Here is a 14,108-nt window from a genome sequence, read left to right as displayed (position 1 = left end):
CCTGTAGCATCAGCAACAAGGCTTAGCATACGTTGTGGCCATTTATAGTTCTTACTGATCTTTATTTTATGTGAGATATTTGTTTGTGCCAGTTAGTTATTACCATTTTCTATCTATCGTTTTTAAATGTGAAGATCTAGAGGGGCTGTAATAAAACATTTACGCAGTAAATAAAAATTTAATGCAACTGTCTTTTCAAGTATCGCTCGCTTAACAAGAAGCTTGGTTTGTAGCATGATAAACACCTCAGTTCTCTCATAAGCCTATGTTTATGTGAATAGGAAATATGCACTGAAGGCTTATTTAAGTCACACAGTAACAGAAATGCTGTGTTAGTATTTTATTTTCCCAGAGGCCGTCCCTTATGTCTGCTGTGTTTTTAAAGAGCTTTGAGATGTTTGTCAGAGTAGCAAGATGACGTTTTTATGGGTCAGCTCTTGTATTGGAGGGTAATAGCTAACTGTATCTTGTCCTTAAAAGTTCACTGCTTTTCTAACGGCAGGCTTGTTATCATTTTTTCATGGTTGCTGTTATCAGCTTCAGATTTGTGAGTGGCTAGGGATGGGAATAATAGGAGATTTAATATATTTGGTTTTAATTTTTAGTGTTTTTATGGCAGGGTCTGTCCCAACCACTAATTTGTCTACACACCAATATACTAAATTTGAAACGTATTTTTGGTAACATACAGTGTCACAGAATATATCAGAATTATCAGAACCTTGTAAATGTGCATATTGCAATATGCATATTGCAATGGTTTACAAAAACTGAATGTGTTTCTTATTTTATATTTATAGTCAAAGTCAAAGTTTTAGGTCAATGCAAATAACAGCGAGACTGGCAGAGAAATGTTAGTTCCTGTTCTCTGACTGTGCGTGCACACCTAGGCTGCGTCCAAAACTGCCTACTTCCATACTATATATCAGGCGAAAAGCAATAGGTGAGGCAAAAAGTATGTCTATATTCATAGTATTCTAAAAGCGAAAAGTACCCGGATGACCTTCTCAGGGCTGTGGTAAACGACTATTTATTAAGCGATTAATCGGGCGATTATTTTTCTGATTATTCGACTAATCTAACGACTAATTGGATGATTAATGGTTAGTTTCGTTGCTTGATTAATAAAAACCACAATGTATCTCAAATAAATGCCCAAAACATTCTTAAAAATATACTTTAAAGGTTGTATCAGCGATTTCAGGCCAGGGGGTGGCCAAAGCTACTTTAGGGGGTCATTAGTCCATGAAAGAGATGATGTGTAACCATGTATCAAGAAAACATGAATGAATGCATTATTAGATGTAAACATAATAAGGGTGAATTTTAAACATTTCTTCTGTATTTATGTTTAAGGGATTCACCCAAAAATGAAAATTCTGTCATCATTTACAGATAACGCAATAATGTAACGTAACGCAAATTATGGATTCTTTCATTTTGGTTCTCTTCATGGGCTTCAGAGAACGAGTGCTCGCATCCTTAGAAGGTCACAGCCCTTGAATTGGGACACAGCTCTAGGCTGCGTCCGAAAACTTAGGCAGCTGACTTGTTGCCTCGCTGGCTCATGAGGCAATGACTTCGGAGACATGAAGGCAGCTCAGAGAAATGCAAAACTACAATACTAGAAATGCAATAAAAATTGTGTAAAAAGTGAAAATACATTATTTTTTAATATAGTTTAAATGTATGTTACATACTTATAGTATTAATATATTAATTATCGCTTTATTTAGATGGTTTTCGCATTCATATTGTATTGTGCAGCCGATAATGTATAAATTCAAGTTCTGTTTATTTTAATACACAACAAAACACGTGTGTAGTTTCAACTAAAATTCCTAGACCTAGTTACTGCTTATATACAATGCCATGCATTTCCATACTTTTGTGTAGAAGAAATGATATGAAACCCTATTGAAATTCTATAAAACAATAGATTACAATAGAGGCACACTTATCGCTCTTATTGTGTGTAGTCTTGTGTTTATGATGACAAATGAAGCATTATCCTCTTAAATTCATATCGTTGTCTGAACAGTCTGATTGTTTGAAAATCCATTTAGAGTCTGCTGAGACTTCAAACCACATGATAAAGGGAGCGCTGGCAATTCGTGTTTACCAGCTTGGGGACCTCTGCGAAAAAGTCACATAAGTAAATACAAAGAGACGGAATTAGGGAATGGGAGCTATTTTAAGCTCTCTGTAATTAATCATAAGCCGATGGCACGAAACAGAAAAAGCTTTTAACTGCTATCGCTCGCATCTCAGTCCCAAATTTCTGTTTTTGTTGTTTACCCAGCCTCCTACACGTTTGCTACATTAGCTACTCTCTCAATCGCACATTTTAAATATACAAACACACACATACACGCTCATCGCAAAGAGATGTGCTATTGATCTGTTTATGTACTGTACATCTGAACACAGCTAAGAGAGACGATTTCTACTGGGAATAACGTAATAAAATGGTCTACACCGTGACTAATTGTTTACGAACCAAATGCCTTTTCTACCGCACCGGTACCAGTTTAGCACTGAGCGCTCTCCATGCTCTCAAAGATGATCCGTTTGGCGGGATTTGGGATGAAAAAGCTCTCGAGTGGGCACTGAAGAGTTTATTTCATCATGATGATGCCGAGGAGTCCTTGAACTCTGTCGCTTCAATAGAGGAGGCTCGGGTTCGGGGCGGCATTCATTAAATTGGTCAACGTGGATCTTTGTGTCGCTGTGGCCCACTCAGAGAATTCACAATAGCCCGGACACCTCTCTCTGAACCGTGCTGGCTTAAAGAGCTCATGAGATGTGGGGGAATGTTTATCTATTCTTTACCAGTACGAACCGGCTGTCATTCATTTGTCACACCCGTCAATCTGTGCAGTACACAGGGGTTTCTGCTGTCTGGTGTCTTTGGTTTCAAAGTACGATTGAAGTAATACAAAGTAAAAACGACAGGATTGTCCAGTTTCCATTTGTCCTTGATAAAGTTTTTTTTTTAAGTTTTTGCGGAGGAGACTGTAAAGAAATTAATGCAAAGTAGGTCTGATTCAATCTGAATGTTTTTAAGTGCGCACTTGCTGTAGGCTTATTTAATTTCATTGAAATACAAATGTTTGGACTTGTTCGGTTGGAAGAAAAGAAATATAAGTGTTTGTGACAACGTTTGTGGGCCTCAGTCGTTCTTAAATCGTTCATTCGCATGTTAATTGTCCTAATTAACTAAATGCTACCATTGACATAACTCTACTGATATGATCAAGGTCCTTTGCATTACTCAAGACTAGGGATGGGTATCGTTTTTTTTCCCCCCGATACCGGTGCCAAATCGATACTTTTAAAACGGTTCTGGTACCTAAGCCGTTACTTTGAAAAAAGAGTCAAAAAAAGACGGTGGATGAAAGTGCAGCATAAAACACAATGCAAATTCTTCTCTGTTTGTCATAATTTGTTTATTAATGATTTGCCTAAAACACCATCATCTTTTAAGACCTGCATTCTTGATTTCTTCTTTATGAGATTGTTGATGTGTGAATTAAATAAATTATTTTCAACGCTCAGTAAAATGTTCTATGATTGGTTGTTAATAATCTGTTCAATGATTGGTTAAAGTTTACGCGACGTCCGCTCACAAAAAGATAAAGGGCGAGTTCTAATCGAAAGTGATCCTCCCTATGCCCTATTCGAAGATCAGATTTCTTGATGAATAAATTCTAGAGAAAGTTGCGCAATTGTGTCTCATAGTGTGGCTAATTAAACACACTTGGCAAATAGAGCAATAAAATACAGCGTCTTTTTCTCTTTATTTGGATCGACTGTTCATGACATGCGACATCCACTTCGTGAAGTGCCCTTCAAGGGCGCAAAACAGCATTTGGAATTCAGTTGGATGAACTTGACACTCGTGACTGCTGTGGCCCATCTCAGAGGCCAATACCAGCCATAGTACTAATAAAAACATTAGTGAAGTAATACGTTTTAGCAATTCCTTTGAAGAAATGTTACCATTAGCAAAACAAGCTGCCGTCAGATCAATTTCGGCATTCACACGCTCCTCTGAGGATCTCATTTTCCAAATTGTTCTTTTAAGTCAGAATATAAAATTACCCTGGACATATGTTCAAACAAAAATGTGTTCGATTTGTATTATTAGGGATGTGCAAATGAGGATTTTTTCCATATTTTAAACGAAAATATATTTGGCAAAGAAGTTCAAAAGTTGGCTACATTTCATCTTTAACATTAGATTATTTAATAGTTAATGTTAATTTTTCATAAAATGTTTCTTCATTATTAATCTTAACGAAAAACTCAACCCCAATAAAATAATAGCTTCAATGACAAACTTGCTTATTCATCAGGTGTCGTCGCCACCATTTTTGTGTCCGGTCACAGCTGCGCGTTCTGCTTTACTCTATGGACACAGCAGCCACAACTACCAGATAAATAGCAATAAAACACTCCCAGGAGGTTCACAACAAGATTACAATTTGCCCGGGATATGTTACGATGTTGGCTGTAACAACAGTCGTCAGAGAAACCCCGAACTACAATTTTATTCTATTCTAAAGGAGTTAAATCGGCGGAATAAAGGATTGCCTTCAACAGATGTGATCAAGAATACTGTAACTTTAATTCTTGCCTTATATTAAATGAATAGTTCTCAAGTAATTCAATAATCAAGTAAACAGTAAGTGATAATAATTTATAAGAACAGAGAAACTAATTTAATTTATTATTAAATAAATAAATATAAAAGTAAGTAGCAGATTGTTTTTTGATAACATATACAGCTGTCACTTTAAAAGCTTACAGTAATGGATTCATACGTCCTAAAACACTTTTTCCCTAAACTTTGCACTTTACACATAACCTTTTTTATACGCCTTTATACACGCCAATGAACATTGTGACTTAATAATGAGCGTATGTGACCGTCGCCTAAAAGATCACAGTTCTGCATGTGTTTGTTCCCGCTGAGATGTAATGGACAGCAGACTTTCTTTTGTTTCCCAGCAACTTTTTTTAAGGACTGCAAAACAATAAATTGTAAAACATTATGATATTGCGTCACCAGATCCTTGCATATGAGACAGCAGGTGCGCCAAGCAGGTTTCATCACAATGACTTTTCATGTGTGTATCATCATATATGCAATAATGCATTTTAACTTACCATTACACTTAGAAATATAGTAGAGATAATGGTTTTATGTGTACTCAGAAGATGTGATTCCCTGTTAACTGTGGGGATGCATGGCTGTTATGATAACAGGATACAGCTTGCTATGAGAGGGATTGTTCATTTGCGTTAGTAAATTAAAGCTAAAAGTATTCACCAAGTTGTCTACTCTATTTATAATGACAGAGATATTATATTTAATTTATTTTTAATTTCTGGAAATATTTAATACAGAATATTACAAATAATGCAAGATCCCAAAAAAAGGAAATAAATGAAAGACATAATTTTTCATTACTACGAATGCTTATTTGTTCATTATCATTTTTTATTAAAACAGAACAAAAATAAATGAGTAAAATGACTCGCTTCTATTAAACAGGGGCGCGTTTCCCAAACAACGACGTAACTCGTTGCTGAACGACCATAGTACGATGCATCGTTGGAGAAACTAATTACCTTGTCACGACTGTTTCGCGAAAGCATAGCAACTTTGTCACACATTCGTCGTTTGAACGATGTTGGTTTAACAACATAGTTGATGATGTTACGTGGGAGGTGAAGTACTAATCTGTGCAAATCGATTTAATGTCAGATTATTGCTGTAAATAACATATATTGCATCGGAAGAGTGATTTTGTTATCGTGATTTAGTTATCTGTTGTTTATTTTCAAGATATTTAATTCACGCGCAAGTTCCCTCTTACGTCACTCCTCCCAGGGATTCCCCAGGGTCTTAAAGCTAGAAGGCCTGTGCACATGCGCAATTTTCAAATGCAGCACTTTCATTCTGTTTACAAATTTAAAGACATAAAATAAAATTGTAATATATTTTGAATGATGGATATAGACTGTACTACATGTTTTTTGCATATTTTGTTCAAAAGCATGATCAATGTAACTCTACTTATGATAATAACAAGGAATGATGCTTCTTACGACAGGTCAAGAGCTGTCGTTCCAACGACACAAGTTAGCGATGCAGTTTGCGAATGTTGGTTTGAACAATGGCTTCAGGAAACACCAAATCGGTGAACGATGTTAGTAACGATGGAACTTACGATGTTTGTTGGCTAACAATGCTTTTGGGAAACGCACACCAGAACGTTTAACAAAAACGAATAGACGGAAAACATTTTACCCGCCAAATAAATACATCTAAAGAACCTCCGATTTTTCAAAATGATTGGTTTCCGTTTTTTTAATCAATATAAAACTACAACAATGTAAAATATGAACAAACTCACCTTAGTTAAGCGAAGAAATCAAACTTGAATCCTGAATATCAGGGGTTCTCAAAGTCCGGACTCTGGTCCGGATCCGGACCCAACGGGAACTTGATCCGGACCCGCGTCCACTTCATATTACAAGTGCATTAATTTCTATGTGATTGATTAAATATGTGCATTTGCTACTATACAAATGCATATTAAACTTGTAAACCATTCGTTTAGTTTTTTTTCTTTTTAGATTTAAGAATATTTCTGGTCCGAAAATAAAACGAGTTATTTAAAAATTTCCTGTGTGACGCTGTAGCCATCACACCCAGATATTATGCACAACTACTTCATGTACTACGGCTTTTGATCAGTAAGTTCTTATCAATCTGAAATCACTGTTGGTTTGATTCGTTTAAAACATGCATTTGAAAAAGCAACACTCGTCAAACATAATCTTTATACATATTCTTTATTATCATGAAAATACCTGAAAAGGTTTGAAGAACAGCAATATAAATATATCCTTAAGACATTTCCTGGAGCTGCGTGTGTCTGGTTCTTCGTCTGCAGCGCATATTAAGTTTCTGCCCGAGAGCGCCCCCTGGCTTTTGGATGTAGCGGCATTTCACCGTACTTCATTGAGAAGCATAGCAAGCATCATCAGCCAATTTATAGGTGCACCCCTAATTTAGGTCAGTGTCTCTGCCTACCAACCACACCTTTTTTGCCACGGTTTATGCATCTGATACTTTAAATGCAAAATACACTTATGTTTTTCCCAAACTATTTGTGTTGATTTGTTATATAAACAAATGATTTACATAAAGTTTTTTCTGGACCTGTGAAAATGATGAGAATTCAGATTTGGACCTTTGAATGTAAACTTTGAGAACCCCTGCTGTATATTATCAAAGCTTTCCGACTTTCACATTCACGTGAATTTTGTAAGTCAGGAAATTATTTACACCATATGAGTGCAGTAGCGTATAATTTAACTAGGATCACGTGCTGTGCTGGTGTGATTATGCTTTTTGCGCTACAGAGAGCAAAATATTTCAGTCGACCGTTCATGCATTTAAGAGGCACCGAAATCTGTGTTCTGATTCGGTCCGGTAGGTACCGGTCAGTCATATAGGCATGGCACCGGGTTTCGGTACCCACAGGTAAACAACATGCAACTACAGTACAAAACTGCAACTCAATCTTCTTTCATGCTTTGCTTCCTCCCACATCGCTTTCTCTGTGATTCAGCGTTTTGCTAGAGTTGTTCTATTATATGTCAAGAGATTGTACATTTAAAGAAAAATCTCCTGTAGGATAGATAAATAAAATAAGCTGTCACTGCCAACAAAAAACATGTTTTGTTTGTTCTTCCTTTTACCGTCTATTCCTGTTAAAGAGTTCCCAAGGCCTCAAACAAAGTAAAACTCGATAAGAGCGCACTTCACTCGATCTCCAATCAGCCTTGAGCCCCACACAGATTTTTTATCCCGTCCGTGTTGCGATTTATCTACCCTGCTGTAAATAATTACGTGTTTGGTATTATACTGGAGGAGACGCTGTGTGTTTGATGCACTGTCAGATTGTGTCTCGTGGTTAGAAACCGATTATAAAACAGCACTTAATCAATTTACGGCATGAGAGTCGGAACGTCCTTGGAAAAGTTCTCCCTTCTGTAAGTTGATGTAATTATGATTTAATCGGTGAAATTTTCCATTTATCACCGCACCCCAAAACATTTCACACCACAGGTTTTTCAAGAGTTATAGCTTACAGGAATAATGCGTGTTTATGACCTGAGAACGGTAAGGTAATGCGCCATAAAAAGCAAGGGAAAGTGTGCAGCAGTATTGTAGGCGATGATCGGATAATTTATGAAGGCCGGGATCATCCGAGACAGACATGGTGAATCGCATTGTCCTTCCCTGCGGATCATCTGTCACGATGACATCAAACCTTTGTTAATATCTCACCTTGTTGAAAGTCATACGCTTGGGCTCCTTCTGACAGGGATAGTGAAATGTGGAACATAGCTCTTATGTATATTTTTATGGAATATTTATGGGTTCAAACCTTCACCTCCTAGGTTCAAAGTTCAGTGCATTAACCAGCGCTATAGGCCAGGTCTTTCACTATCAGCTTCCAACTATTCCTTTATTTGCCAAGATATTTTCTATTTGCCTTCCAGTGCCAAAAAACTTTACCTCTCTTGTTTATCTTCTTTCGCAGCGGAGCAGGATCCTTGCCAGACCAACCCGTGCCTGCATGGTGGCAGCTGTCTGATAGAGGGGGAGGGCTATAGTTGTCTTTGCCCTCAGGGTTATTCTGGAGAGAGCTGCGAGATTGGTGAGTGGATTAAGAGAAGGGTCAAGGGGTCGCAAAAAACGGTCGAGGGCTTTTGAAGGAGCAGCTCAAGGCTTGAATTTATGCAGAAACATTGCTAGTGTTTCTACCTTTAACACTTGAGGTAGATACAATGGATATGATTATAAGCACGACAAAGACTTAAATAAAGTATGACCACCTTAATGTAATTTAAAAGTAGCTGGATCAGTTTGTATTGATTTTGTTTAGCAAGTCGATGTAGTTCTGCAGAGAAAGACAGGTTTATAGACCCAGACAAAGATATTGTTACACAGATGCTGCGTTTTTAGATCCGCCATCTTGGATTGGTCAATATTTTTTATTCAGCATTTATATAATAAAGTTTGCACAGTTAACTGGGACATATAATTCACTGTACAGTACATGCAATATATAGCGAGTTATAAATAATTATGCACTTTATTTTGTGATATGTATTGCTGGTATATTTTAATATCCAATTATAATTTCGCAATGATTTTACAGACATATGGCCATCGCACACAGGTAATCACAAAGTTTGTGCTTTGTTTTGGTGAATGAATCTTAATTCTTATCCAGTCTCATCGCTTTAGTTGTATTAACAGTCTAGCTAGCTCTATGATGTATAAAAATTATAAGTGCGTTTTTCCAATATTCTTGTTTAATTAAAGGGCACCTATTATGCAAAATCCACTTTTACAAGGTGTTTGGACATAAATGTGTGTTGGCAGTATGTAAAAAAAATCCACCCACTACTTGCTTTTTTAATCACAATTAACCCAAAGCATCTCTCATTAGACATACTGTTTTGATTTTCTTTTAAATGTGACGTCACACTGATAAAGCCCCGCCCACAGCCACTGACTGGCAGTCCTGCATAGTTTCTAGCATTTTCATTTTCTAAATGACTGTTCTCATTACAGATATATTCCAAAGAAAAGTGAATGGTTTATAAATAATTTTGGCATCAAGGCAAAAGAAGTTAAATTAAAGCTTTTCAATCTATAAGGCCAGTGGGTTTTGTTCAGATGTAAATTTGTGTGTATAATATACAGTATGAGTGTGACCTTATGAAATGTAGTTTTCACAGAGCTGTGGTTTCTCTGGTTGTCTTGCTAAACAAACTAATTAATTGGTTTGTTTAGTTAATTTTAACACAATTATCAGCACACTAAGGTTTAAAAAAATTATCCGGCCCGCACTTCATGGCGTTATTTACCATCCGGCCCTCAGCCTAAAATGAGTTTGACACCCCTGGTTTAAATGTTCGTTTACTTGTACATTCTACAGAATCCAAACCGAACATCTGCGCAAGCGCACAGTCAGGGTTGCCAGATTCGCATGTCAAAACCATCGTAATGGACATTCCAAACTAGCCTGACTGTCCACAGCCCAAATATCAATAACTAATCAACGAAATCATTTAATCTTTAACCCGCCGAGCAGAGGATTTGGCAACCCTATGCTGCGGACAGCATCCCTCTTCGAGTTCACGCTTTATCTATGGATTAAAGTCAAAACTGAGTTGGAGAAGTTGTTCTTAAAAAGTTTTCAGATGTAGGTAATGAAAACACACTTCCTAAAAGACACAATGCTATTTTATTGCTTTAAGTAGCCTAATGTGTTAAAAGTACACATAAACGCTGCAGAATGTACATTGCGTGTACAGCGCGTGACCCCATTAACGTTACCTTAATTATCATGATGCCATTGCCTTGGATTTTTCTGTGACAAGAATCATGTGATATAAGAGGTAAATATAAGACGTGAACTTGCGCACAAATGTTTTTTTTTTTTGTTGGATTGTGGACACAATACTATATAATAATTGATCTGTGGGATATTTTTAGGGTGACCATACGTGCCATTCTTCCTGGACGCGTCTTATCCAGGATTTTGGGTGCGTCTTCCAGAAGTCGTATTTGTCGACCGCTAGAGGATTATTATCGTTATTATTATTACAGAAAAGCAACCGTTACATTTTAAGTTAAGAATGAAACTACGATTGTATGTCTTATGTTTTTAACTGAATGGTGTATGCGGTCAACAAATACTACTTCCGAAAGACGCACCAAAATCCTGGAGAGGACACGTCCGGGAAGAATGGCACGTATGGTCACCCTTGGTATTTTGAGCTGAACCTTCACAGACACATTCTTGGCACACCTGAGACTTATGTTACATCTTGTAAAAATAGGCATAATAGGTGCCCTTTAAAAAACTAGATAACCCACAATCTCTTCTCTGTTTACAGGCAGATCTTGACCATTTCTATAAGGCAGACCTGTAGACGCATCACAGTAATCGGGAACAGTTGGTAAAAATTTAAGCAGCGTCTAGGTATTTATATCTATAGAGGCAGAAAGACCTGAGTTCACCTTGTGCAGCTGCGTGTACAGAAAGCGTCCGCGTGATCTGACAGGACTGATTGAAACTCATTCTTCTCTGTCAGATATGAACAGAAGCAGGTGAAGAGGGAGCTAGGCCACAGGTTGAGGGATTTTACGAAAATGGGAACAGGATTGTAGCAAGGTTGTGCTACAGTGTGGAGCAAAAAAGGCTAGATAAAAAGAATAAGATAAAGCATGTGCACCGTATTTTGGGTAAATTACGTCTTTCATCAGCGTGATCGTAATGCTTGGTGATATCTTTTTTTTGCTTTTGTGGTCACCTTATCGTAAGGGAAAGGCAGAGACCATAATAAGGTGTCATTGCTAAAGCATAATGGAAGAGGTGTCAACATGCCATAGGTCACAGCTGTGTTACGGTAGTGAGGTCAAAGGTTAGCAAAGCTGATTATCCCGAGTCTCATTATCAGTCTTTCACACAGTGTCAATATGTGAATTATGCTAAACTACAACAAACAGTCAATCTATCATATTTAGCGCACGTGCCGATAACTACTACTGTGGGTAAACCCATTTATGGATTCACATCACATATGCTTGTTTACCATTCTGCACAGCCTCTGGGATTCATTTCTTGGGTTTTGATTTAAACAGAATTCAGATTTTTTTTTTATTGTTTATTTAATTCGTATCTTTAAGCATTTGCAGATTGCTTTAGGTGATTTAATAATTGCCTTTTTCTGGCTATTGGTGAAGCAGTGATTTTGTGTAAGCGATGTTTGAAATATTAATTACAAGCAAAGGCATGAGGTTAATTGCTTATTACTGCAAACACTTGACCAGATTTGTACTGACCTAACTCTCGATCTCTCCAGTCGACGTATTAGTAGAACAAAGATCAGTGAATTATGTTTTTTTTCCTTTGTGTAAGTCATTAAAGGTGTTTGCATCACTGATACTATTGCTCATACTACGAGGATTTGAACCGAGCCTCATACTACTGTATAACTAATAAAGTTTGCTGTATAACATATCCTTCACCTCTCGCGCTTACTGTATGACATGAGCGATAATATAAACCACACGGCTTGCTAAGGCGAATGCACAAATGCATGATTATCGCCACAAAAAATACATTCTATTGATCGTAGATATCACAGATTAGATTTTTATGTAAACCTAACCTGGTTTCTTGATTATAGTGAAGCATGACACTCGTGAGACTGCAACACAATCTCCTTCGGGACTGAAGTTAGGTCTCAGGGGTTATTTGGGTAGAGGCATTTAGGATCCTTGCGTAATTTATTGACTCGGGCAATTGAAACATTTATGAGGATAGCAAAGAGGCTTACTGCAGGGACAAGATCACTTCCTACAGACATACCGCATGCCAACATTAACCAAACGAGCCTGTCCATCAATGTCTATAGAGATTTTACTCAAGGAGATACTTCAGCTGGATTGAGACGCATCCTGAGTTTGGCTGTTATCAATTATTTAGTGATGTGTTGGAGAGTTCGCACATTCATTCAGAATAGTGTAAAAGTGCATTGATGGGTATAGCTTCACATTTGAGTGCTGTCCGTAACAGGGCTTGCTTGGTTTGTAAAAACATGCATTTACAGTCTATACGGCATGAGAGCAGAAATAATGAGCTCGTATTTATGAAGCCAATACGGAAGTGACTTAAAGAGACACAAGGCAGCATTTTTATGTTAATAAATCATCTTCGTAAGTCGGTATATGGTTAAATGACTCATTACCGGACGAATGAAGACTCTCTCTCAACACAAGAGGCAGGCGAGCTAAACACGGCTAGCGATTGTTGCAAATGGCAGAGCCGGGGTAGAAGCATCGAAAACCCTTGATGGAAGGGAAACATAACTGGATTGGAAATAAGCTGATAAACTTGGTTCCGAGGGGGGAGGGACAACAGTTCGTTTTTACGACAGTGTGTTTGAAAGCATTTACTTTCAGACACTAGGGGGAGCTCGTAGAGAAATATTACGCAGACTTGCCTGGTTTCCCTTTAAACTTCAATTCATCGACTGGCCGCTAGAGGCTGGCCCCAAAAGGGAGTCAATTCCCATAGACCTCCATGTTAAAATGGCCAACTTTCAGTAGTAAATAATAAGTTTACATCTTGGTACAAAAAGTGTATATGTGTGCCCGTCTATATAGCTAATTTTGCCCTTCATGACAACTGTGAGGGGGGTGAATTTTTTGGAACTCATCTGTTTAAATTATATTAAGCTTTAAAGTTCTGCATAATTAAGGGCGTGGCCACTTGAGTGACGGGTGAACTGCCACTGCTGTCACTAGAATCGAGCTAGGAGGGCGTGGTTTCAGCAACCAGCCACCTTAGTTTCACCCATGTCCCGCCTCTTTACCCATTTTCAGTTTTCCGCGAGTGATTCGTGGTGACGCGCGACCAAGAAGGCGACGGCAGGCAACGCCTACTTTAAGCTTCAAAAACGATCTTCACAAACCAATGGGCGACGTCACGGACACTACGTCCATATTTATACAGTCTATGGTTTGAACCCAGGAGTTGAGTAAACTTATAAAATAAAGAAATTTGCTGCAAAGCTTTTTGAGTTTATTCAACTTTTGTGGTTGAAGTTTTGCCAAACCATATATAAAAGTCTAAACCTATTGCTTTAAGTTAAACCAGGTTGGTCCACCAAAACTCATCGATCTGAAAATCGCTGTGTCCCTGATTGTCCAGCTAATCTGTACGTTGTGCTTGGTCTGAATACATCTGACGTCAGCTGGAAATGTAACGCTCCCTACCATGTTTGAAAGACTCTGTTACAATGCAATACTGACAGGAGTTAACAAAGGCTGAGTCTGAAGCGGGAGGAATTATGATAATGTCTGATGAGTATGATGTGGAGGAAATGCCAAAAATGGCATCATACTAAATACCTTCAAACTGAGCATGCTCGTAATCGAGTGCTTACTGTTTTATTAAAGGGGTGGTTCAATGGTATTTCATGTATTCTGACTTATTAAC

General features: G+C 37.7%; 1 protein-coding gene across 1 annotated transcript in view; it reads left to right on the top strand.

The window, feature by feature from the left end:
- Positions 1-14,108, top strand: part of ncanb (neurocan b) — a 202,654-nt gene that overhangs the window by 100,053 nt on the left and 88,493 nt on the right. The window contains exon 9 of the mRNA XM_065246007.2: positions 8,628-8,744. Within this exon, the coding sequence (XP_065102079.1) occupies positions 8,628-8,744 (117 nt within the window). The remainder of the gene's footprint in view (positions 1-8,627; positions 8,745-14,108) is intronic.

Source organism: Paramisgurnus dabryanus, chromosome 24 (assembly GCF_030506205.2).
Source record: "Paramisgurnus dabryanus chromosome 24, PD_genome_1.1, whole genome shotgun sequence".
NCBI classification, from domain to species: domain Eukaryota; kingdom Metazoa; phylum Chordata; class Actinopteri; order Cypriniformes; family Cobitidae; genus Paramisgurnus; species Paramisgurnus dabryanus.
This window is presented reverse-complemented; position numbering and strand designations above follow the sequence as displayed.